Source organism: Artemia sp. Qi Xiang Cuo, chromosome 1 (genome assembly GCF_049724085.1).
Source record: "Artemia sp. Qi Xiang Cuo chromosome 1, ASM4972408v1, whole genome shotgun sequence".
Lineage (NCBI taxonomy): Eukaryota > Metazoa > Arthropoda > Branchiopoda > Anostraca > Artemiidae > Artemia > Artemia sp. Qi Xiang Cuo.
Window position 1 is genome coordinate 13,415,701 of NC_142794.1, and position 25,474 is coordinate 13,441,174.

The following is a 25,474-nucleotide window of genomic DNA, read 5'->3' on the forward strand; positions in this document are numbered from 1 at the left end:
CAAAGTTCATGCATTTCTAACACAACAGTTGACACACATGCTGAAGCCTTGACATCTTTACTAATAAATACAGCTAATCATGCTATCCCCAGGACAACACCTAAGAAAACATTCCCTAAACAAATTCCTAAAGCATGGTGGACAAATGAGTGCCTAAATAAATGGAAGATAAAAAAGGCAGCTAGGACAGAATTCATAAAAAAACCAACACCTACTACATATTTAAAAAAATTACAAGCAGAATCTAATCTAAAAAGGACTATAATAGATGCTAAATATAAATACTGGAATAATTTTGCAAATAATCTCTCCAGAGAAATGCATGAGCCAATTATACATAAAGTCATAAGCCACATATATGGGAAAAAGACTTCTCCCAACCCACTCCTGTATGAGCTTATACATAATAATACCCATTATGATAATGATATTGAAAAGGCTAACCTATTTGCAACTCTTTTTGTTAATAAGCTAACGTCAAACAATCAAAGCAATCTGTCCACAATTCCTATGAACCCTAGTTACCAACCACGCCCAGGATCCGAGTACATAACTAATCCATTTTCAATCCAGGAATTGAATAATGCAATACATCATATTAGGTCCAAAACTAGCAGCAGCTATGACAATATACACCCTACATGGATAAAGAATCTCACACCTTCATACAAACAAGAACTGCTAAATTGTTATAATCACGCTTGGGCATCCTCTAGGTTCCCCAATATATGGAAATGTTCGTCCCTCCTACCAATCCTAAAGAAAAATAAACCAAAAGATAACCCTGAGTCTTATAGGCCCATAATGATTACACCTGTGATGGGGAAAATAATGGAGAAAATGATTTATCACAGACTCCTCTGAATGGTTGAGAAAAATAAAATGATCCCACACACTCAAACTGGATTCAGGAAATACCACTCCTCAACAGATGCTTTCATTTTGCTAACAAATGCAATAAATGAATCTTTCTCAAAAAATAATATCCTAGTGGCAGCTTTCCTTGATTTTGAAGGAGCATATGACAATGTGAACCACCAAATCCTTTTAAATAAACTTGCAAGCCTTGGAGTACCTCCCAAGCTAGTATCCTTTATTAAATCCTTCATAGAAGTGCGAAATTTCATTGTTTGTGTTGGTTCAGCCTCTTCACCCCAAAAGACAATGTCCAAAGGCCTACCTCAGGGAGCAGTCCTCAGTTGCCTCCTATTTGCCCTATATCTCTGGGACATGAACCTACCCCACACGAATCTACAATATGCTGATGATCTGGTGCTATGGTCATCTGGCAACACCTTTCAGATAGCACAGTCAAATCTGCAAAAGTCACTTTTCCAGTTTGAAAAATTCTCTCAACATTCAGATTTACCCATTGCACCCACCAAGTCAAAAATAATCCAATTTCACAGGAAGCGAAACCATGTTAATGCAAAACTAACTCTAAATAAAACAACTATTCCAGAAGATAATAATATTAATTACCTTGGTCTCATGCTTGACCAAAAACTTAATTTCCACCTCCACATTTCAAACACAATAAAAAAATGTTATAGAAAAGCAAATATACTAAAAAGACTTCTTTCCACACCCTGGGGTTGTAAGGAGAAAACCTTACTCCAGTTTTATAAATCACATATAAGACCCCATATTGACTATGGGCTCATTGTCTATGGTGCATGTGCAAAGACCCAGATGCAAAAAATTGAAACAACACAAAATGATATAATACGTCTCATATTTGGTCTTAGGAAACCCACAAGCACCAAGTCTCTGCTTATGGAGAGTGGATTAACAACAATAAGGGAGAGACGTAGCTTTCTCTTGATAAAACATCTTACAAAAATTGAATCAAATAGCTCACACACATTACATAATTGGTTAAGAAATCCAGCCATGTATAGAGGTATTGCAGATGAGTATGCCAATATTCAAAAGAAGTTCCCTGTACCAGCAAAGTCTATTGCACCTACTTTCCCCCAATCCCCTCCATGGAATGGGTCATTTCCCATAATAAATACTGAATTTTCAAAATGGAATAAAGATTTAACCCCCATTGCTTTTGTCCAGAAAAAATTTGCAGAACTTAATACAATTACCTATAAAAATCACTTCCAAATATTTGTTGATGGGTCAAAAATTAATGAGAAGGTTGCAAGTGGTGTTTTCCTTCCTCACCTGAACATTGCAATGGGTGAGAGATTATATAATAATTTATCTATAATGTCTGCTGAGTTAAATGCCATAATCATGGCATTAGAACACCTTAAGCAAAACCAATCTTTGATTGAAAATTCGAATAATATTATCATTTATTCCGACTCTTTATCAAGCCTTGAGTTGCTGGCCTCAGCTCCTCAATATAAGTTGGACATTGACACTTATCATTGTCTCAGTATTATTGATAATCTTGCTTCAAGTGGCATAAAAACTTACTTTCAGTACATTCCTAGCCACTCTGGCATAAGTGGTAATCATCAGGTTGATGAAATAGCAAAAAATGCTATAAATATTGACCAGCCAAGTGGGAGACCAATCCCAATTAGAGATATTTACCGATGGAGGCTATCAGATATTAATTTTAATAAGATTAATCCTATCCTTTCCCCCTTTCCCAATAAGTATCTTTCTAAAATTTATCATAGAATTCGTTCTGGAACAAATGGACTAAATTTCCTTGCATTCTCATATAAGCTTTCTAATTCAAGTGGTTCAATTCCCCTGTCCCCTCTTTGCAGGCATTGTAATATGAATAATGAAACAATTGACCATTGCCTATTTGAATGTAATATGCTGACGTCTGCACAACATACCTTGCTTTCTAAACTGTTAAAATACTTCAAACACCACAAAATCCCACTATCAGCCAAGAGCCTAGCCAACTATACCTGCACACAGAGTATAGAAATCGACATCTATCATCTTATATTTGAACTCCTAGAGTCGAAAGATCTGCTGAATGATATCTGAATATATCTAATAAATCTGAGGCAATCAAGCCAGTAGCTCTGTAGCCCACAGAGTGAAGCAAAAGGAAAAGGGCTAAATAGTGTTACTGAAAAGCCCGCCTGCTGTTAAATAGAAGAAGAAAGAATATTAGAAGCTAGAATGATGACAGTGGTTAAATATGGCTCTGAAGCATGGGTGCTTCAAAAAGCAGAAGAAGATTTGCTAGATGTTTTCCAGAGAAATTGTTTACAGATTGTTCTGGGTACCTGGCTGACTGACGGTATTTCAAACAATAGGCTGTGCAAAAAATGTGGTTCAATACTACTCTCTAGGACTATAATGAAAGAAAGGTTGAGGTGGCTAAGGCACCTTGTGCAGATGAAGGATGACAGATTGCCAAAGATTGTTCTTTTTGGCCAACTGTCTAGGGCTAAATGGAAAGCAGGTCGTCCTTGACTGGGGTAGGAGGCTATCATAAAGAAAGATTTAGAGGAAATGGGAACTTTCTGGGAGTGTGTAAAAAGGGAGGCTTTGAATAGATTGGGATGGAGGAGGAGTATGCATAGCTGTGTTGGCCTCAGGCGGCTTGGTGCTGTGGCGAGTTGTTAGTAGTAATAGTAGTATGTATGTTTACACATACTTAGATTGGAAACTGAAAATAAATTTATGACACCTTAAATGATTGGAAGATTTTTTCTGTAAAAGTAAAACCTTCCTGAATAGATCTAGTGTACTTTATTACCAAGCAAACTCTCACAGCATAAAAACTGCCAAACTTGTTGCTCTCTGTCAGCTAACCTACATTGTATAAATATGTGTATATATAAAAAAGCAAAAAATATAAGTGCAATGTTAAAACATAGCCTACAGCAATTAACCCAACTGGCCTGTCAAATAAAATGAGCACAATGAATAAAATGAATAAAAATGAGTACATAAATACACAAACATAAGTATCTAAGTAAAATAAATGAATGTAAGTAATCTAAATAAATGAATAAAATTAAGGACATAGTAGAAAAAAAACCCAACTGACCTGATACATTAGCATTTTTCATTTATTTATTATTCCAACAAATTCCAGCACGAAGCTCTTTCTATAGCACTCAGTTCTTGCATTAATAGGATTTAAAACTGGAATTTTCTGTGCTTTTGATTAGGGCATATATATATATATATATATATATATATATATATATATATATATATATATATATATATATATATATATATATATATATATATATATATATATATATATATATATATATAAGATAAAGAACCATTCTATAACAAATAGGCTTAAATCATATACTAAATTTAAAATTCTTAATAGCTGATCATTTATAAAGACTAAATTAGTTGAATATATTATTAACCTTTGATGACAGAGTGATTCTACTTGATAATTTGTTTTTTTAGTATTATTTTTGGAATTTACTATGTTGGGGTAGCCTCCTTTGTCCTTCTGCTTCTATATGCTATGGCATTTTTTTTATTTATCTTTTTTATCTTTATTTTTGGTGTATTTGAATTTAATGTTATAACTGATAGCCTTCTTTTGGAGCTTAGCTCCGTGATGGCTTTATTTAATTATTTGTATTTGCTTATATTTGTATGAGATAAAAATCCATATATCTATCTATGTGTATATACAATTTGGACTAATGTTTTTCTATGCTCAAATTATTGTTAATTCTTCATTTTAGATTGAATTGCAAAATTTCTACCACGTCGTAAAAGAAAAACTTGTTGCGATAAATTTAATTCGCAGAGGGGACGAATCCCCTCATGGCCCTTATGAGACGATGTCACGAAAAGGGAGGTACGCTGTTAATATATCTCTTCTCTCCTTTCTGTGTATGTATCTTCCATCCCGTCTGTGTTTTCGTCTATAATTCATTTCAAATTTGAAAAGCTTGTATAAAGTCATAAAGAAAATGGGAGTAAGTGTAATGAGGCAGACACCATTAAAATCTCGCTCGGTAACTTTCTTTTTCGTGGGGAGTTATATATATATATATATATATATATATATATATATATATATATATATATATATATATATATTACAAAATTTTTTTCAGCTTCACAACTTTGCTCAATTCCAGTTTAGGCTATAAGGTTTTAAAGTTATGCAAACATATTTCCTAAATAAAAAAAAAACATTGATATTGCTTAAAATTCTACTTAAAAAAGTGAATTACATTCTCAAAACTAAAGCCAAAGAAAAAGAAACTGTTAACTGAAAATTAAGGTAAAATGTTGATTTGTAAAAATTTTAATAGGTATAGACCTGTCCTGTAGGCAAATTTCAGGAACCGCTAGAGGGAGAAGGAGTGGAGGTAGGCACTGCAAAATACCTTCTGAGGACAGAATTTTGCCTGTAGACTCATCCCTCAAAGCTTCATTTTCCTAACTTAACCTCTTTCCAATTGAAGATGTATGTTTTAATTTTCTAGTGCATGCACTTTACATTGGTATATAGAACTGGATTTGACCAATTAAAACAATGTTTAGTTCATGCTAAACTAAAGTTCCTCCTACTGGCTGGTACATACCTTCAATAATTTCAGCGCCATGTTTTATTAAAACCAAGACCCCGTTTTAAATTTGACACCCCCGCACTCCCGTTACCTGGTTTGAACCCCCCCCCCCCCCGAAATGTGTTAGACTCGTAAAAACGTAACAAAAATGGACAAAAAAAAATTTTGTATGCGTTTTTTGAGGTTTTTTATGTAATGCCCCCCCCCTAAATAAAAAAAAATTAGTAACCCCCTCCCCCAAACAAAAATCCTGGATGTGCTTCTAAACCCAGGTATACACAAATAAATTATGGTGACGTAAAACCATTTCCACATATGCAAGCACCAAAAACGCGAAAGCAAATCGAAAAGAAAAAAAAAACTAAGGGGCATACCTAAGGATGTGTCATAATATCCTGTGGGAAGAGGGAACATTCTTGTTTTACGAAACTTGTACAAATAAACTTTCAAATAGGGATAAATGATTTTATCCCCATTAACCAACGCCAACAAAAACACCTAATTAAAGGTGTTACGTCGAAAATACGAAACCTGTGTTGTCTGATCTGCTCAAATCGATTTTAAATATGAAGAGTACGATGACAACAATCATTGTTGGAGCGGTAGCTGAAACCTCATAGAGGAACGACCACGGCCCATGGTAACCAAAAAAAAAGCGTTTTAAGAAAAAAATGGCTAATTAAAAAAATTGCCGTTCGTAAGTAATTCAGAATTAGTTACTGCTATCTCGATTAGACATAATAGTAAAATGTTATTTTGAAAACAAATTTATGGGAAGTTCGAGAAATGGCCTGAAACCCTTAAAAAATGATGAAACCCCTGAAACCCCTAAAAAATGATGTTATCAAATCCTGTCTTGAACAACAAGGAAAATAATTTTTTTTGGGTGGGTAGCAAAAATGTGTTCTCTTTTTTTCGTAAAAAAAAGCGACAGCTGTTATATTCTTTGTAAACTTTGGACGTAACATCGACCTTGGTAGTTCCAAATATAAACCGAGCAATCATCAGCACCACAGATCAAATAGGGTTTCTCGGCATCGTTGTAATAGCCATCCACATGACTTTCAAATGTGAAGTTTGAAGTAGATGACCCCAGTTTCCAAATTTTGATACTTTGCTCCAACGACGCATATGCAAATATATTATTACTTTTGGATTGAATACGATCTACATAATATACTGTGAATCTCCTTCTAATACTTTCTAACACGTCCAGCTTCTGTTACATTTCCATGTTTTGATAGACATGGGGTAACTTACAAATAGAACAATTGGAAGTGTCCACGGTGCAGGAGATAGCCCTTCCCTGTGAATATTTACATATACTCCTTCTTATACCTAATCATTCGATACTACATATGACCTTCACAAGACCCTCAAATTAACATATTGTTCCTTGTTTTTAATCTAATAGAATTATGATAAAAATATATCATCAAAATTTAAAATTTGAATTTTACTTATAGTTTTTTAATAGCCAACTTTTTAAAATTAATTTATTTTTCACAAATTTCACCTTTTTTTTAATTCAATTCCGTCGTTTGAAAGAAGCATGTAGTTTGTATCATTTGAGCTTGAAAACCCATTTACAACTTTGAATATGGCGGAATTATAAGATTTATAAATTGTTATAACGGAAAAAATCATAGTGAATCTGCAAGGGCAATAGATGACTGCTAGATTTAAAACTAGCATTGGCTCTAGAATTGGATGGTATGCTTTAGTTTTGATTCTACATGCAAAAAATAATGAACAAGGTGCCACTTAAAGGCCCTTTAAGCGCACAAAATTGAATTTGCGAAGGTAATGATTAGTATATTGGGGAGGTACGTTAAAAGGCAAATCGCGTGATATTTGTCTTTCTTTTAGCTGCCAAATTAATCGAGAAGTTGACAATTTACTGTTTGTTTAAATATACTAAATTTAATTAAATTTTTTAGATTATTTATAAAAACCGCCGGTATAAATCAACAGATTATTTACTTTACCGCCGAATGTGTTTACTTTACCGCCGAATATGTCACAATACCATTCTATTCCCCTATACTGGTACGGCGGTGGCCGTACAAATCCAATCGGCAAAAAAGGCCAAGTTTGCTTCGGACCTTAACAGCCATAAAATTTTAAAGTATTATTTTTTCCCCAGGGGCATTTTTTATGGAAGGGGTGGTCGTATGAACTTCGGAGGGGCTCATTCGGCTGGAAATACCAGAGTAAATCCCAGAGTAAACACAAGTACAAGTAAATAATTTTTACTAATTTATAGCGCCATCCGACGGGCATTTTTAGCAGATTTTGGATATGTTGTACAGCAATTTTTTCTGAGTATTTTAGCGTAAAGAAAGCTTCCTAACTGTCAAATATGGAAAAATCTATTTTTTTACTCCCTTCCACCCTCTTTAAGCAGCCTCATAAGGTTTTCTCGGCGGGCGATTTTAGCGGATTTTGTATTTATTATTTTTATTAAAAAATATTTATTATTTACTACTGATATTTAATATTTTTTATATTATTTCGATTTAAAATTTTCTATTTATTAAATTATTAATCTAATTATTTCCTTAGAGTTTTATCATTGACATTGTCGAGTGGATGCCTCGGGTTTTTCGTGACTGGTTTCAATGCGCTACATAAAAGAGTCCGATTTAGTACAGGAGTACCGATTATCATATTTAAAGTAATTTACTAAATCTAAATTATTGTTGTTAGGATTCACCGTTTTCCTTCTTTCTTTCCTGTCTCTCTAATAATTTCCCAGACAGAGCAATGTATGCAGAGCCGTTCCTAGTGCCGGTTGTGCCCGGGGAAAATCAATTGCAGCGCCCCACTCCCGACTCAAATATAAGCAAAAAGCTGATTTAAAATAAAAAATTTGATCCAAGTGGGCAGTCCCCCAGCTTAAACCCCCCCCCCCTTCACCACCACCCAAGGATCCTGGGGCGGAAGCCCTGGTTGCCCCCCGTCCCCGCCCCGTTGAACGGACCAGAACCTATCCCCCATACTACCCCATCTTTCAGGAATCAGAAGATACCTTGTTTGTTCAGTTTCACAGGTCCGTCCACCAGGTGCAACAAGTGTAATAATATCAACCACGCTCTCGTCCGTTTCTTCATAAACTATTTGATGAATGACATCTGCGCCTGATTGGGTTGCCACCAACACCCTTCATATTGAGAAAATTCTTCTTGTATCGCATAGGAAGGAAATCCTGAAGAAAGGGTATCCTGCCTAATATCACCTGTCTGTTGATTTGAGTGGGTTAATCCGTACTCCGGTCCTGAAAATTAAATAAGAATGTTGATCAGCCAAAATCTTTTGTATAACTAGACTCCAGGGCCACCAAATCATGTAAATGTAAACGGGAGAGCATGGACCTGTTTAAGTATTAAAAAAGTTTTTTTTTCAAAATCAAGGTTGAACCTTTTTGCTATGTTCAATTTTTCAATTTAATTGTAAACAAAAAGTTTTTTTTTTCAAAATATGCCCCCCCACTAGCCACCCCGGCACCTATTTTAAAAAGAATTAATTAAATATTATTTATTTAGCATTTAAAAAGTGAAAATTTTTATTCTAAAATTTGATTAAATATTTATCAATTTCATTAAAAAAAAAACTATTTAGATAAATAATAAAACAAATCTCTGTTAGGCATTAAATGACCACTTATATTTAAAATAGTAAAATATTTAATTCAAAATATATTAGGATGGAATTTATCCATCGAAATTTAAAGGGACAAAATAATTTCAGAATAAAATTATAGCACCACAGTCTTTTCCCTCAATTCTCTTCCCTATTTGAACCCACCCCCCCCCCTCCCTCAACGAGGCCAGCTATGTTACCTATAATTTAAATATTTGAACTAGCTGAGAATGATAGCTATCCTCTATTAATTAATTTAGAAAAAAAGGTCTTCTTCATACCTGAAAAATATGATTCTAAAATTAAATAAGTTTGAACAATAGTCATATCAAATAGATAAAAAGGATAGTTCCCCATCCTATATGTAGGCTTAATTTTACAAATTAATCAGTAGCCACTTAGATTTATTTTATACTAAAATATTTTTGACACTAAAACACAAAAAGAAGGGCATTTTTGCATTGCTGAAGCATTGCATTGCATTGAAATATAATGCATTGCATTTTGTAATACATTTCATTATGTGTGTAATATAGAAAATTTTAACACAAAATGCTAACAAAAAATTTTGAAAACATTCAACAAATTTAGCTCTTCAAATGTAAACGTTTAGACAACCTTTTGTACATTTTTGGCAAAAGAGCTGTGATTCTTCTCGTGAGGTCCCCCCCCCCGGCCCTCCGGTACAGGTGAATATTAATTTTGGGTAAAATGGAAATCAAAGGATAAAAATTTAAATAAAAAAATATTTAATTTAAGTGAGACTGTAATTTAAATTTTCGTATGACAAAGCATGTGTGTTTTCTTGGAGAACCATAAAATAATTTTATTTCAGTACACGGTAGATTTTTTGACAAATGTAGTATATTCTATCTAATTTGATGTGTTCTAAAAGATTGGTGTCTAAAAGGAGTGTGCTTTTGAGTCGAATAATATCTTTGAATTTCTTGGAAGAGGAGGATAACTTCAGAAGTTTCCCTTTCCATGACACAATGATATCGAATCTAATAAAGAGTCACACGAAACCAATAGACAAAGTAAATTAAAATTAATTAATAGCAAGTATTTATAGTAAGATCTTAGACCCTGGTCTTATTAGGTGCAATACCTTTTCTTAACCCACAAATAACAGTAATAATAATCCTCCATCTTTGGGCAATAAGGTAAAAAGTATTTATAATGCCAAAGTTGAGCACCACTCTTTTTTCTTTTTTTTGTACTATGGACGCAATACCCAGTTCGAAAAAATGAGGAAGGAGTGGACTCCTCTAATTGTCTTATATCTGCTGACAAGGAGACTAATTGAGGAAAGCAGGGATCGAAAAGAAAGGAGTAAGGAAATGAAGGAAACTAATAGCAGAAAAAAGAACAGAAAGGAGAAAGATCCATAAAAGAAATGGAGGATCTAAATGAAAGGAAAAAAGACAGGAGGGAGACTGATTAAGGAAAAACAGTAATCGAGAAGAAATTAGGAAAATTAGGATCTAAAGGGACGGAGAAGGGGACCCACGGAGTTATTTCATTAGTCCTTAATTTACTGTATTGCTGAATAATAAAGAAAAACAGCAATCGAAAAGTAAGTAGAAAGGAAATGACCGGGCCCCACTGAAGAATCTTCTTTGAATCATAACAGTGAACAGCACTGGGCAGAAAAAATAATATAAAAATAACTAAAAGACTTTTTTTCTAATTGTCGAACATTAGCTAATAAGGAGAACAATACATAAAATCAGTAATCGACAAGAAGGGAGAAAGGAGATGAAAGAGAATAGTAAAATAAAGGAAAAAAGGACAGGATTATGAGTAATTATTTACTTGAATAATCTAACTTATTTATTATTATAAAGTAAATCATTCATCAAAAATAAATTATAAATATTTATAAATTAAATTATTTTTATAAATTGATTTATGAAGTAAAGAAGGGAAACTTAGAGACTAAAGAGGGACTCGAGTTTAACAGAAAGGCAGCCCGCAGCGGCCGACTAAGAAAGAACTGGAAGGCCGTGATGCGTGGAGATGAATATTTTTTTGAGTCAACTATGTTTCTTTGTGGTTATGGCTTGGGCCACCGTAGCAACTTCCAAGCTAAAACAACCTTATTTATTCAATACGGCCATATTTTCCACCAGATTTGTAATGTCTATTTTTAACAATTAACTGCTCACTTGATCCTTGAGTACATTTTCTCGCATAAATTTTAAATTTCTACGCGGATTTGCCTTTTTTGCGAAAATTCTGCTAAAAAAATATCGTCCACTATCGGCAAAATCGTCGCAGTTCTCTGCAAAACAGTATATGGGAAATAAGGGTTTAAATGTATAAACTTACGAATAAGAGGGCTGCTTTCTTACAGGATGGAGCGTTTTGTTGGCAAATTTCTGAAACTTGTAAAATATAGATGTCAAAAGGAGAAAATTTGGACAAGCCATGAAGCGGCGTATTAATTTGGGTTGGATAAGCTCAAATTTCTACAATAAGAATTTTAAGATAAGTGAAAAACTGGAATTGTATATATATATATATATATATATATATATATATATATATATATATATATATATATATATATATATATATATATATATATATATATATATATATATATATATATATATATATATATATATATATATATATATATATATATATATATATATATATATATATATATATATATATATATATATATATTTATATATATATATATATATATATATATATATATATATATATATATATATATATATCATATATCATATCATATATATATATATATATATATCTGTGTATGAAATTATTAGTCAATGACCATCTTTTTTTCAAATTGAAGGTACATACATTTCGAGCATAAATCTATTCATCATATCAAATAATTTGTTATTTATCTGCTAAAATATTAAAATAATGTGATATTCTAAGAGAAAAGTGACATGAATTACTATATTATTCTTGCTATACAGACGAGAATCCAATTAAAAACTCAAATAAGAAAGACCCAATCCAGCATATGTGTAGGGGTGTGCAGATGCAGGTTCATTTAAATTTTAATTTTCAATTTTTTAAAAAACTAATGGCTGAAAAAAATCAAGCCTCAATATACCTAAATAATCTGATTTGGTTTTAAATTAAAATAACGCAATTGAATAGTAAGACAAATTTAATTACAGCAAAAAGAATATATTGCTTTTATCATAAAAAAGGTTACAACACCAAATGCTACTTTGTGTCTCAAAAGTTAACTATAGGCAGGTAATAATGATTTTCTGGTTACAAATTATCAGACTCTAGATTCTTCTTTTACAATCTAATGGAGTTGCTCAACCATGATTACAAAAACCCAAGATTTTTGGTGCTTAGATGACACACAAGGAAAAAAGAGCTTTGTATAAACCCCCATAAAATGTAATCAAACTACAGGATCAAAGAGAATGAGTAAAGAGTGACTCGCACTAGAGTCACCAAAAAACCACCAATACTTTTTAGTCTTTGGCATCTTTTGCAAACTTATATATATCAATATATATATATATATCAATTTCTAATAGCTTTCATGATATTATAAGTGGTATTTTTGGCAACTTCAAGTCAATCAAAATAAACCAGTCCAGCTACAAAAATGGAAAATCATTAAATATTTATATTCAAATTGAAGATTTATTACTGAAATAACTAACAATTAAAATAAAAACATAAACACAATTTTTTAATGGCATTTTTATTTTGGATTTAATCATTTTTGTTTTTCTTTTTTTAAGCTTTCCTTGTTTCCACTTTTTTGTTTTCTTATTCCATCCGCGACAAATTCCATCATACGACAAAAATGCGTCGTAGCGTTAATCTACGATAGGCCGACGAACTGTTAACATCCTTCTACCAACAAGAAAAAGAGAGATTATGAACCTATACTTCCGGTTCCTTGAGAGTATATCTATAATTCCATTGGTATATTATTGTAACGTCATTTCTTTTTTTTGGCAACGTATTTTTGTCCCACGTGCACATAAAGCCACTTTAGTTCATCGACGAGAAGCTAGCGTTAAGGGACAAGTTATGCATACATTTGTACTTGATTTTTCCAAAGATTTCAACGGTGTTGTTCACTCACAAGCACTGTACTTTTATAGGATCGTAAGGTAAATTTTTGTGACGTAATAAAGTACTAATTCGGCATAATGAAAGATAACTCAGGTTATAGCAAAATAAATAAAATATTTTCCTCATAGAGTCGTTCCTCATAGAGGAACGACCACGGCCCCTGGTAACCAAAAAAAAGCGTTTTAAGAAAAAATTGCTAATGTCATTTGTCATTATAACTTTTGTCCATGGCTTCATGCATAACTTTTTGTCAAATGGCTTTTGTCCTATAACTTTTAATAGACCACAGTCCAAGGTCTCCTTTAAGAAACTGGGTATGGGTCATTCTATGCGACCCGTAAAATCTCTTAAAATATATGCTTTAAAAACTTCTATAGGATTTTATGTTTGGCAGATGTGCAACCATCAAGTCTTGATTTTATAGTGATTCTAAAAGCTATGACAAACGAATAGTTCATTTATTATCCAGCTTTTTTGGACTTGATGTAGGTTATGAGTCTCATGAATTTTTTTTTTTAAATGGATAACTGCATTGTTTGGAACCCAAAGAACCGTTGCAAAGCCCAGTAGTTGCAATCAGCTAGACTAAATGAACATTTTTGATATCCTTTTGCCACTTTTGAATCAGTCCTAAGAAAACAAGAATCAAACTTTGCAAAAGAGTCAAGCATTGTTTCCAATGTTGTTGTGCGCTTTGACATTTTTGAAGCCAGTATGACCAAGTCCGGAAAAAACTAATATCGGAGACAAACCATTGCTTGTTTCTATTTTAAGGCATCATTTCTCTGGTTTCCAGTGCAAATGCCGTGTCTTTTAAACACACAAACAGTGTGGTTAAATCACATTTTTTTAGGGCTCTGATGAGAGAATGATCTACTGGTGAGATAGCTAGGGCATGTTCTGCGAATGAAGAATGACAGATTGCCAAAGAGTCTCCTTTTCGGCCAACCGTCAATTACCAAACGGAAAGCAGTTCGTCATTGGTTGGGATGGGATGATTTCGTGGGGGAAGATTACAGGAGAATGGGAACCTCCTGCGATGGTCCTATGACTGAAGCTTTAAATAGATTGGGATGGACGAGGAGTGTGCGTAATTCTGTTGGCCTCAGGCGGCTTGGTGCTGACTTGAGTTGTTATACGTAGTAGTATTAGTAATAGCATTTATTTAGTTTCGTGTTTGACTATTTCCGTGATTATTTCGAGTGCTGTTATTTTTATTTTAAAATTTATTAATTACAAATTGGCTTTAAAAAAATAATTATTATTAGTACTTGATAAAATTTATTAAAGGTTTGCATTAATATTAAATTAATTTAATGTTCAAAAAATGTAACTTATAAAAAGTAACAGGGTCATCTCAGATTTTTAAACATAATTTTAGTCTTTCATATATAATACGTATACAGAACAATACATGGAAAAAAAAAGAATTATAATCAAGAGACCTTTGCGCAAAATTTGAACAAGATAAAGATCTTATATTTAAAATTGTTAAATTTCCTATATATTTAGTATCAGATCCATGGGGAAAAAAACTCCATCGTTTTCAGAAATACAAGTCAAGTTTTCTCCGCTTTGTGTGTTTAATATATTCATTAGCAGAATATAAAAATTGTCGTAATTGAAAGTTTTTCTTGTTATTATTCTTTCATTTCATTTTACAAATGAAAAGTCAGTACCTTCCAAAAAGCTATTTTGTGTTCCGTAGAGTAAGTACGCTCAGTCAGGGCACTGGAAGAGGTCTAGGATGTTTCCTTGTGGGGGTGTCCAAAGTGAAAAAACCCGAATTTTTCGCCACCGATCGTAAGGAAAGCCTTTGGACGTTCTTGGCGGAATTTCAACTCGCTATGTCATGGCCATATGTGCAGACGTGCTGCAGTAAAACTAAAAATAATGACCCAGTATCTCCTATGTATATTTTAAGGGCAGTAAAGTATTTACCACAAGCGAAACTCTAAGCAAAAAAATATTCTATTTTTTGTCCTGTCGTATTGCATTTTATCTTATTTTTTTCTTTAAAGAATAACAATGATAATACTACTGCTACTAAAAGCTCACTGCAGCACCAAGCTGCCTGAGGCCAACATACTACGTACACTCCTACTACAGTCCACTGTATTGAAGGCCCCCCTCTCTAAACATCACAGGAAATTCTCATTTCGGTAGATCTACCCTCTAACCCAGTCTGGTTCGACCTGCTTGCCTTTATCGCCTTGATCTAAGGTTACAATTATAATAACTGTAGCAAAATTAGAAACCCCAAAAAAAATTATAGCTTGAAATAATATCCATTGTGATATCGTATCGAAAATCCTGTAATTTGTAATTTGAAGCAGAGTATGCGTATTTTTTATGTTACCTATACTCTTTGTTTCGGGGTATAATCATGGTTATAGGCTACGGTGGCCAAATGGAGACGTGATGCTTTTGGGGTATAGGTCTCAACTGTTATTCAGCTAAATGACAAGATAACCAATGGATAAGAGCTTTCAAAAAAATATATACATATCCTCCCAGTTTCGGAGTATTAAATGGCGCACGGACGAGCGGGTGGTCTGGTTATTCGCCCCTAAATTTACACTGGATCCAAGGACCCGTAATAGTGTTTTATACAACTTTTATCCAGCAAGACTAGCGATTACTCAGTAGTGCTTAGATACACACCAGGGCTGTTGAAGCACAGATTTGTAAAACTTTTTTGTGTGTGTATTACTTTAAGCCTTAAAATGTATATGTCCTTCAGAACTCGTTCATCAGGGAGATTCATTAGATATATAGGAGGGCGGTTGGCAGTACGCAGTAAAATTGGGCAGTACGTTCTAACTAAGTGTCAGAAAAAAGTAAATTTAGGTATCAGTACAGATCTGACCATTCTTAAGGGCTGGATCTGTGTGTAACTGTGCATTTGAATTCGCCCTTAAAACGATACATGGGTATCAGTCAAACATTTTATTCCTCTTATTTATCTTTTCTGGAGTCGTTGAGTTCTAAAAGGGCTGTCATCAGAAAGGTCAACACAATATTAGAGTGAATTTATATCCATTAATAACGAGGTAGTACCTTGCGATGGCTCTAGTGGCATCAAGTCACGAAAATGTAGGTGTGATGGGGTAAATGTATTTTCCAAACTCTGGAGGGGGGATTTTGCTTTTTCATCAGTTTTTTACCGAAAATACCAAAAAAAAGGTATTTTTTAAGTCTATGCAGAGGCAGATGTCCTGTATTTATATTTTACCCGCAATAATGCTACCTTTCAAACCTTAGCCTTCTAATCGTTTAATAATACTGTTTATGGTGGTTTATATGTTTTTCTTTTTACAAACCCCGTAATTTTCTAGAATATAAATAAAGATCTTTTTTGTATATAAAATTAACCTTTCGGGCCGAAAGATTTGGTTGTGTTTATGAAAGCCAGAGTTAGTAAATCGCATTGACAAAATATCGCATTTTCATTTATTTCTTCCGTTCTAAAATAAAAAGAATTTACATTCACTTTTGAATCACTTGAATTACTGTCTGAATCATCTCGCTTTTGTGATAATCAATTTTTACTTTTGTGATCATCAAAAAAAAAATTTTCAAGTGGTAAATTACAAAAGAAAACAGATAGGCTAAATAAGTGTATACCGAATTTTCCGAAATGGTCAATGTAATTTTTGCCAGGACGAATTTTAGTAAGATAGTGTGTCGGTAGTTTTTTCAGCTGAGGTGTACGGTCAGCTTTCAATGTTAATTAAATTAAAAAAAAGGCTCTTTTTTTACTGAAAGTAAGTAACGACTTTAAAACTTAAAACGAACATAACTCATTCCTTATATGAAAGGGGCTTCCCCCTCCTCAAGGCCTCGCTTTTTACGCTAAAGTTGTTATTGTTTAAAAAAAGAGTTGTGAGAAAGTCAAACTTTCTCACAATTCTATACTTTACTCTATATCTTACTTTCAGTTAAAATAACTTTTTTTTTGTTTATTTAATCTTTGAACGTTTTTTATTACATGAGGTTTTGATTTTGGCTCAACGTACATGAATAATTACAACAAAATTCTCATATTAATTTTACTATTAAAAAGAGAACTATAGTTTCTTATTAAAACAACAATGAGCCGACACAGAATATTAAACCACCACCCTTAAAAAAAAACCCTGAACGGCCTCCCCATTGTAACGTACAACCCTGGCCCGGAGGAGTATGAGGGGGGGGGGTTAGACACAAATACAGAATTTATAGACCTTTCAAATACGCTGAAAAGAATGGCCATCTTAAAAATTCTGATGGGATGTGTTTGGGGAGATGATTGTTGTAGGGAGGGGGGTGATGGGGAGCCTCCAAACAAAATTGAATTTTAAACAGGCAATTATAAATTATTATTGAAAAAAAAATGAGCCTTATGAGTTTATTGCGACCAAGATTTCTATAAAAAAAAAAATTATATACCCCATTTCATAACTTACAACATAATGTCCGGACCTTTAAACTACGTAGAACAAGATGGGTATCTAAAAATTTTTATTGGATGTGTTTGGTAAAATGATTGACGTGGTGGGACGTTCCTGTGACATTTCTACCTCGATGAAGGAACCTGGTGTAAAAAAAAATAATTGTGACCCAATAGCTATTTACTTAGGAAGCACTACCATGCTGCCTATGATATTTTCTTTTTAGATGTCTATTATACAGCATTGTAAGTGCTGATTAGACCAGGTAAGCCCCTCCCTAAAAGTCAGCCTATGGGTGACCCTGGTGTGAGATACTATATAATATGAAACATTGCGGACAAATTTGTTAGATTTCATAACACAGAGCCACTCCCACATGGCCCTCTCCAAAAAAAATGCACATAATATCTTTAAAAATTTTCAATTTTAAAATATAAACGACGTCCTTATTTTTCCCACTGTCTTAAGATTTTTTTTTTTTTTAATATTATTAGTCTAAAATATAACGTTATGTGGAATTTGTTTCTGAATTTAAAACTCAAAAGGATCTTATGATATATTTCTTATACAAATATTAGTATTTGAACACAGAAAGAAAACTTGGTATAGAAATATAGTCAGCAGAGTTATCTAAGAGTAAGAAGTAACCCTGCATTCCAGCTAAATAATTTGTGCCTGTGAATATTTTCTCGGGGGGTTGGGTGCTCAGAAAATTTATCTTCAAAATAGTCTCCACAGAGACGCTGTAATGTCACTTAAGAATTATCTTGGGCGCAACTGTTACAAATCTCTGGAGCACATCGACCGTCAAATGACACATTTTTAGCGTTACCTATACATTGCGACTTGTTGAGTTGCTTTATTTTACATAACTGTTCAAAACGGTAACTCAAATTAAAAGAAAGCTTCAGCCCCTCCTTATAAATTTATTATTAATAACATTATGGCAATTTATCTCCCAACACCACTGCATTAAGGCCTCACCCCCCCCTCCCCCCTCCAAAAAAAATTTTTCACACTGAAAAATGATTTCTTTCCGTTAAAATATTCCTATGGTTAACAGAAATTCAACCTATGTCTAAATAATTTTTTCTTTTGAATAAATCAATTAATCAAGAGTATACTAAACTGAAATCCCTAAGACTGATGGATAAAACCCATAAAAATCACTTATTTGTTAGTTGAATAACAATTAAAAATTTATTAATTTATTAATTTTTTACTCGTAATTTTTTTTATTTATTTTATAGAAACTAATATAATTTTAGTTTTTAAATATTGGAATTAAGTTTAAATTTTGAAGATTTAAAAGCAATGTTGGCTAAATGTAATATTGTCCTTGCTAAATCCGTGAAATGTTGGTCTAGATGATTTTTAGAAAGAAAAATTGCAAGATACTCGAAAACAGTTGGCTGATGGAATAAATCTAGTGATTTTTCTGAGTAGATTGGTTCTATTTTCTAAGGATGTTATGAGAATGAACCATTTTAATAAAGTTTAAAACTAAAACAAAAATATAAGACATTCATGACTAATTATGTTTAAAAAGATAGATAACTAGCAAATTTAAACAAATATATACTTTACTCAACGCCATTGTTAAAATAAGCAAAAAAAATACTATAGTAAAAAAAAAAAAAATAATAGTACACAAAAGCTTATCTGAGTCTGAACCAGCGGAACGGTGTAAATCATTACTCAACAAACTTGAAGACAAGCTAGCATTTATGATTTTGTGTGTTCCCAAATTTCCACTTGTACCGCCAAGGCCTCGTTGGATCTAGGGTCCTGGTAAAATAAGAGAAGATTAGTCAAACTATTCATGGAAATTTAATTCATTTGAAAGCCGTCTACAAAAGCATAAAAAGAACAGAGCATGAATGAAAAAAGAAGGTTGTCAACTGTAATTATTCTACTTTTTATGCTGATTCCAAATATGTACAACTTATCATATTTGGATGGTACCAATGAAAAGGTATTAATACAAGAGCATTTACATAGCTTTGGAAATAAGAAAGAGACGGGGGGGGGCCTATTTGAGATTCGAGAACCGGCGGTTTATGTTATTTTGATGATTGTCACCGAAAAGGGGTGATTTAGAACTATTTTAGGCCACAGGACTTTTTTCATAAAAATAGTACCAGTATAAAAATTAAATATGGCTCAATCAAACAATTATTTTGACTTCGAATGCCCCATTTCAATCCCAAAAGGAATCACTCAACCGTAGCTCCTGCTTACGTTCATTTTGCCGAAAGGTGTCAAAATTCAGAATTGTCAGCAGAAGAAAAAACATCTTTTTTAATACAATTTCATGATTTTTAAAATCTGATTTGTAAAGAATTTATTTCAGAAAATAACTTATTCAACAAACTCTAATAATCAACAAATTAATGCTCATTTATGCAAAAATAAAACCATAAACACAAAACAATGTGCTTCAAATAAGAGCCCTCCCCCCTCTTTATGAGTTACTTAACGCATATTAGAAGACAAATAATATAATAAGCTAAATAAACAGCTACTTTAAAATTTTAAACAAAACAAAGGTATCTTAAATAAGATGTTGAAGCCCCCGCGGCCCCATCCTTCTTACGCTGACAGAGTCTTAAACTGAAAATGAAAGTTCAAACCCAACAACGTGTAGGCAATTCAAGCCAAAAACGGGTTTTTTTATACTTAAAATCACGTTACTTTCTGAAATTTTCTAACCCAGAAAATTGTACTTTTTTTAAAAAATTAAAATACAAATTAGTTTAATTTAAAATAATTTCCCCCCCCCCATATTTTCCAAGATACCTTTCCCCTCTCCCTACTCTTTAAACCTCTTAGTCTAAATAACTATCAATTTTGGGTTAAATTTAAAAATCATCTTTCAATACTGTTTAAACTGCCCATATGACAAGAACCCCCCCCCCCACCGTGTTTTTTTGCTTTGAAGAGGTAATCCGTTACATCGCTTTAATTTGTACTTTTCAATATACCTGAAGAAAAATGTAGATACCAAACTGCTGTAGAAACCCATAGTCCGGGTTCTTTCTTCACATTACACGAAACAAAACTCACCAAGAGAATGTGTGTGGTGACTTTTAGCGGGACTTGTCCGCAGAATTCCAGTTTGACCGGTTGGTGACAAAGCTTCTGGAACTGGTTCAAATTCAAAAATCATATTTATAGACATTCAAATTTATTGGCCTTAAAAGTTTATACAACAGGTCCATGAGTACCATGTTTGACAACACAAGCAGTAACGCATTATTTATCTTCTGGTCTACAAAATTGTTATTTTGTACCCCAACTAGCTGAATTCAGGACATTCGAAGCAAGTAATATACAGAATTCAAATTTATGTATACTCAAAATCAAATTTATTTGGCTGACATACGTATAGAACAAGAGGCACATGTTAGACAACACTGGTAGTACCTCTGTTTAGCTTCTGGTTTATGAAATTGTATAAAAATAGGCTATTTTGTAGCCCAAATAGCTGGTTTGTTGACATCAAACCAACAGATTGATGTAAATTCTGAAAATTCAATTCTTTTAACTTGCTTAGTGACCTTTTTAAAAAATAACAACAACAATTAAGTTTTAAGTTACTTGGTCTAAAAATCTAAAGAACTATATAGCCTACCGTCAATTGAGATGATATACTAAATCTAAATGCTCTAGAGAACGCACACGGTCCGTGAGTCACATGTTTGACGTCACTGATATTAAATTTTTGTTTAGCTTCTGCTGTGCAACTGGTAAAAAAAAAAAATGTACCATTATTTCTCCAAACAGATGCAGAGACTTCACGAATGGTGACGAGGTTAATCGGGTCTGTGTGAATGGTGGCAAACAGAAGCAGCATTAGCATGCTGCACTGAAAAGGAATTTCCCTTGGTCAGACGAAACAATAAAATATATTCATACAAGTATTTGGTTTCGGATAAGAATTAAGAAATTCATTTTAATAGCAAGAAAAACCTTGCATAAAATAAATAAGATCTTTTATTTTATGCACTGGTGGAATAAAAGTGCTTTTATAATTATTTTTAGGATAAACACGTAAAAAAATAATTTTTATAGATTTAGCAGACTCCAGAGTTCTGCTTTCAACCGTACAAGGCCGCCAGACTTCCTGGGGTGATATCGCTTAGTTATTTTTACTGGACAGAATTTACCATCTTTTATCATAATTAAGGTCAGGTTCATAAAGAAGATGGTACATTTTATCAACTAATAATGACCAAGCAATATTGCTCTATGAATGATGGGCCAAAGATCATCTTACTAGAGGGGAAACGGGCACTAGTCTTGACAGAAATTAACACCATCTATAGTATGGCGACACTTGACATTGTTTTCAATTTCTGTAATCATTTTTTTGTAAGGAACTGAGATTAGATACTTATTACTGCCTTAATTTTACCAATTACACTAAGTAGATTAATTATTGGTATTATTACCCTGAAATAAATACTAAGTGTTGCCGAACGCTAGATGACGTTGATAGTTTTTTTTTTGCGCTAGCGCCAGTTTCCACTCTTATGAGTTACCCAATATCTTTGTGATGAACGCTGTTTATGATTTTTTAACATAATTATCTTAAAAAAAACACTAATGGCACTTTAATCTGGAATCAAATTCCGAAAATTAAAATATCCAAAGTCTATCACTATAATTTTCTTAAAACCGAAAATTTAAATACTTATATAGAAAACAAAATGCTATTTATTTTAATAATATTTTTAAAAATATTTTAACCATACATACAAATGTGTTTTTTTTTCAAAAAGTAATATAAAACGATGTTATATAAATAATTTAAAATTAATAAAATAATTAAATTTTATTCATATATTTTAAAATTTTATTATTATTAATTAAATAAAATTAAAAAATATTTAATTTTATAAAATTTCATTATTAGTATTGAACATATGTCATTAATTATCTAATTTAAGACATAATATGTATCTACTTATATTGGGACTCTTGCAACTAGCTAGAAATTAAAAATTTATAAAATTAAAATAATCCTTATGATTTTAAAAAATTATAATAATAATAAATTTATGGTTTAATCTACTTAATGAAAGAGAACAGACAACTTTATCTTTATAAACAAATTTAACTGACTTTTTCTTTTAATTTGACTTTTCTTGAAAACGAGCCTCAACTCGAAATCTTGTGGACTAGTTTCTTGAATATGCACATACATGCATTATTTTTGAACAATGCAACTTTTAAAATAATGCGTCTATGAATATACCAAAGAGTAGGGATAACTACCTAACTTCGTTAGAAGAGTAGTTTCTCCCTGGAATATATCACGCGGTCGTGTTTCATTTAACCTAACTCGCGTTTTTTTTTTTGTATAAATTAATTTAAACAAACGTTTAAAAAAAATTCGGGTTTGGCAATGTTCTAGACAACAGTTAGTGTTAAAAAACATTAAAGGTAAAATGGATTGAGACATTATTTTACTTATTTTTAACTATAATTGTTTAAGTTTAGTGGTTGTTTTACTTGGCTCAATGAAGGCTTTCACTTTTGTTAATTGCAAGATCACAGACCGCCTCTGATTACCTGAAGAAACATAGCCGTAGCCTTGTTAAAGCTATGAAAGAATGTAGGCTACTTGGTGTTAAATGTTTGGAATGTAAAATTCAACGGAAAATTTTTACCGAATCATATTATTGACTTAAGAATTAAGTGAATATATCACTCGATGACTTTTTTATGCTCTCGAAATATAATAATTATATTTGTTGGAAATTAATTTTACCCCACCCCTAGGCCTAGGCTATATACCAATTGAGGGTATATATTTGTACATTAGAGGTGTGGGGATAAAGTTTAAATCTACCTCCCATTTACATCAGAAATAAAATTTGCCCCCACCCCTCCCTCCTGTGCAAATATATGGTAAAATTCTATTTTAGTTACTTTTGGCTATCTTGGAAAGGAGTTGGGTTAGGAAAATGATACTTTATACAGGGATGGATCTACATGCTAAGGTATGTCCTGTGAAGGTACTTTGAAGTACCTACCACCACTCCTCCCCCCTCTATATAATTGTAAATTACTAGTTGTTTTAGCTCACATTTCATCCTCTATTGCTATCATAATTATAAATCACTGCTTACCTTACACAACTTCTAGCTTTTAACCTTGTTCATTAAAATATAGCCTATTCCAAAATCCTATTTTCATTTAACAGTCATTTCTTTAACTTATTTACTATCTAGCTGACATTGCTTATGGAACCCATTTGTGATGTTACAACTTTGCTTATCATAACCCCCTTTAAGAGCAGCATGCAGGTGCCATGGGGTAGGAGTAAACTCTGTGTTGATAAGCCATTTAAACTGTATTAATTAGGGAAAGGATTTGACAAGAGATAGATCAGTAAAAATAATCCAAATTGTTTTTAGAGGACAAATTATGTTATGAGAAGATGTTTTTATTTTTATAGGTCTATATATTATTTTTATAAGTCAATAATATGATTTGGTAAAAAAATTACTAAAGTGTATTGTGTTAAGGTATTTTGAAGTACTTATCCTACCTTTTCTTCTTCTAGTGCATTCTGACCTTTGATAACCAATAAAAATTTGTGTTATAAAAGTTAAGAATAAACTTAGGTTTAAATTTACAACTATGACTAATAATAAGGAGACATGTTACACTGTCTGATTTTTGGGGTTCTACATCGGTATCAGGGTAGATGTAGACAGATTGTCTTTTCATGATTTTGAAATTGTGTATGCCAAGGTTTTGTTTGCCTGCAGTGGAGTGTTCTTTGAATTTTTCAAGGAGTTGCTTATACTTTTCATGGTCCTGCTTCAAGCAGTCATGATGGAACTGAATATCCTCCTATTTAGTAAATGATACTCATAATTTGCTTCTTGATCTGGAAGGAGGACACAGTGAACAACAGCAGCAGAGGAGTATCTGGTGCCATGGTTCTGTCACTCTGCCCATTTGAGCATCAAACATTACTTAAGGGACTGCATTTGATGCTATACTTGCTCAAAAGGAAGTTTCAGACAGTACTTGCATCATCTTTTGTGTTATATATTGGAATTCCATAAGGAAATATGTTGTTCTTACACATGTTGTGATCTTGTTTGGCACATATTATTTCATGTACTTCTGTCTCAAGGGACTGCCGGAGGTTCACACTCAGAGCCTGGGCCCAAACAAATCTGTTTGGTTTTGGCAGTGTTACACTTGGATGGTAAAGCTGCCTCAACTCTGTTCACTTTGTCCCAGATAGCACTGAGTTTTGGGCTAAGTGAGGTCTCAGATTGCACAATCATGTTTGAGAGACTTGCCTAGATGCTTGACATAGCTTGTGAGATCACCTGTGTAATGTTTTCAATAGTAGCTGTAGAAGGCATAGGAGTTGTGATTGCAGAAGCAACCACCTTGCACTGTGGACATTTCCATTTAAAACCACTTATATCTTCCATTTTATTGAACAGAGCATACTCATTGTCAGATATGTTCAGACAAACACAACACATTGATTTATCAAAATTGTCACTATTCAGTGCAGTTGTTTTCATCAAGGTCCTGTTTACAGAGAACACATTTGTCCACATTCTTTTTGGGGCTTTCTCTTGGGCACTTTGCAATGTGTGGTGGCATCATTTTTGTGTTTTTTGGCTAGATTTTAAAATTTGACCAAAAGAAAATTGTATTGGCAACACCAACAGGAAAAATTCAAGATATGTTGACATTGAAATCTCCAGGGAATTAAACTTGTATATTATTAGTTGGAAAACACAAAATGAATAAAATACCAATGTGAGT

The 25,474-nt window shown here is 32.7% G+C and overlaps 1 protein-coding gene across 1 annotated transcript in view; it reads left to right on the top strand.

The window, feature by feature from the left end:
- Window positions 1-25,474, top strand: part of LOC148956023 (uncharacterized) — a 51,932-nt gene that overhangs the window by 6,522 nt on the left and 19,936 nt on the right. The window contains exon 2 of the mRNA XM_089093623.1: window positions 4,656-4,771. Coding sequence (XP_088949749.1) covers window positions 4,656-4,771 — 116 coding nt within the window. The remainder of the gene's footprint in view (window positions 1-4,655; window positions 4,772-25,474) is intronic.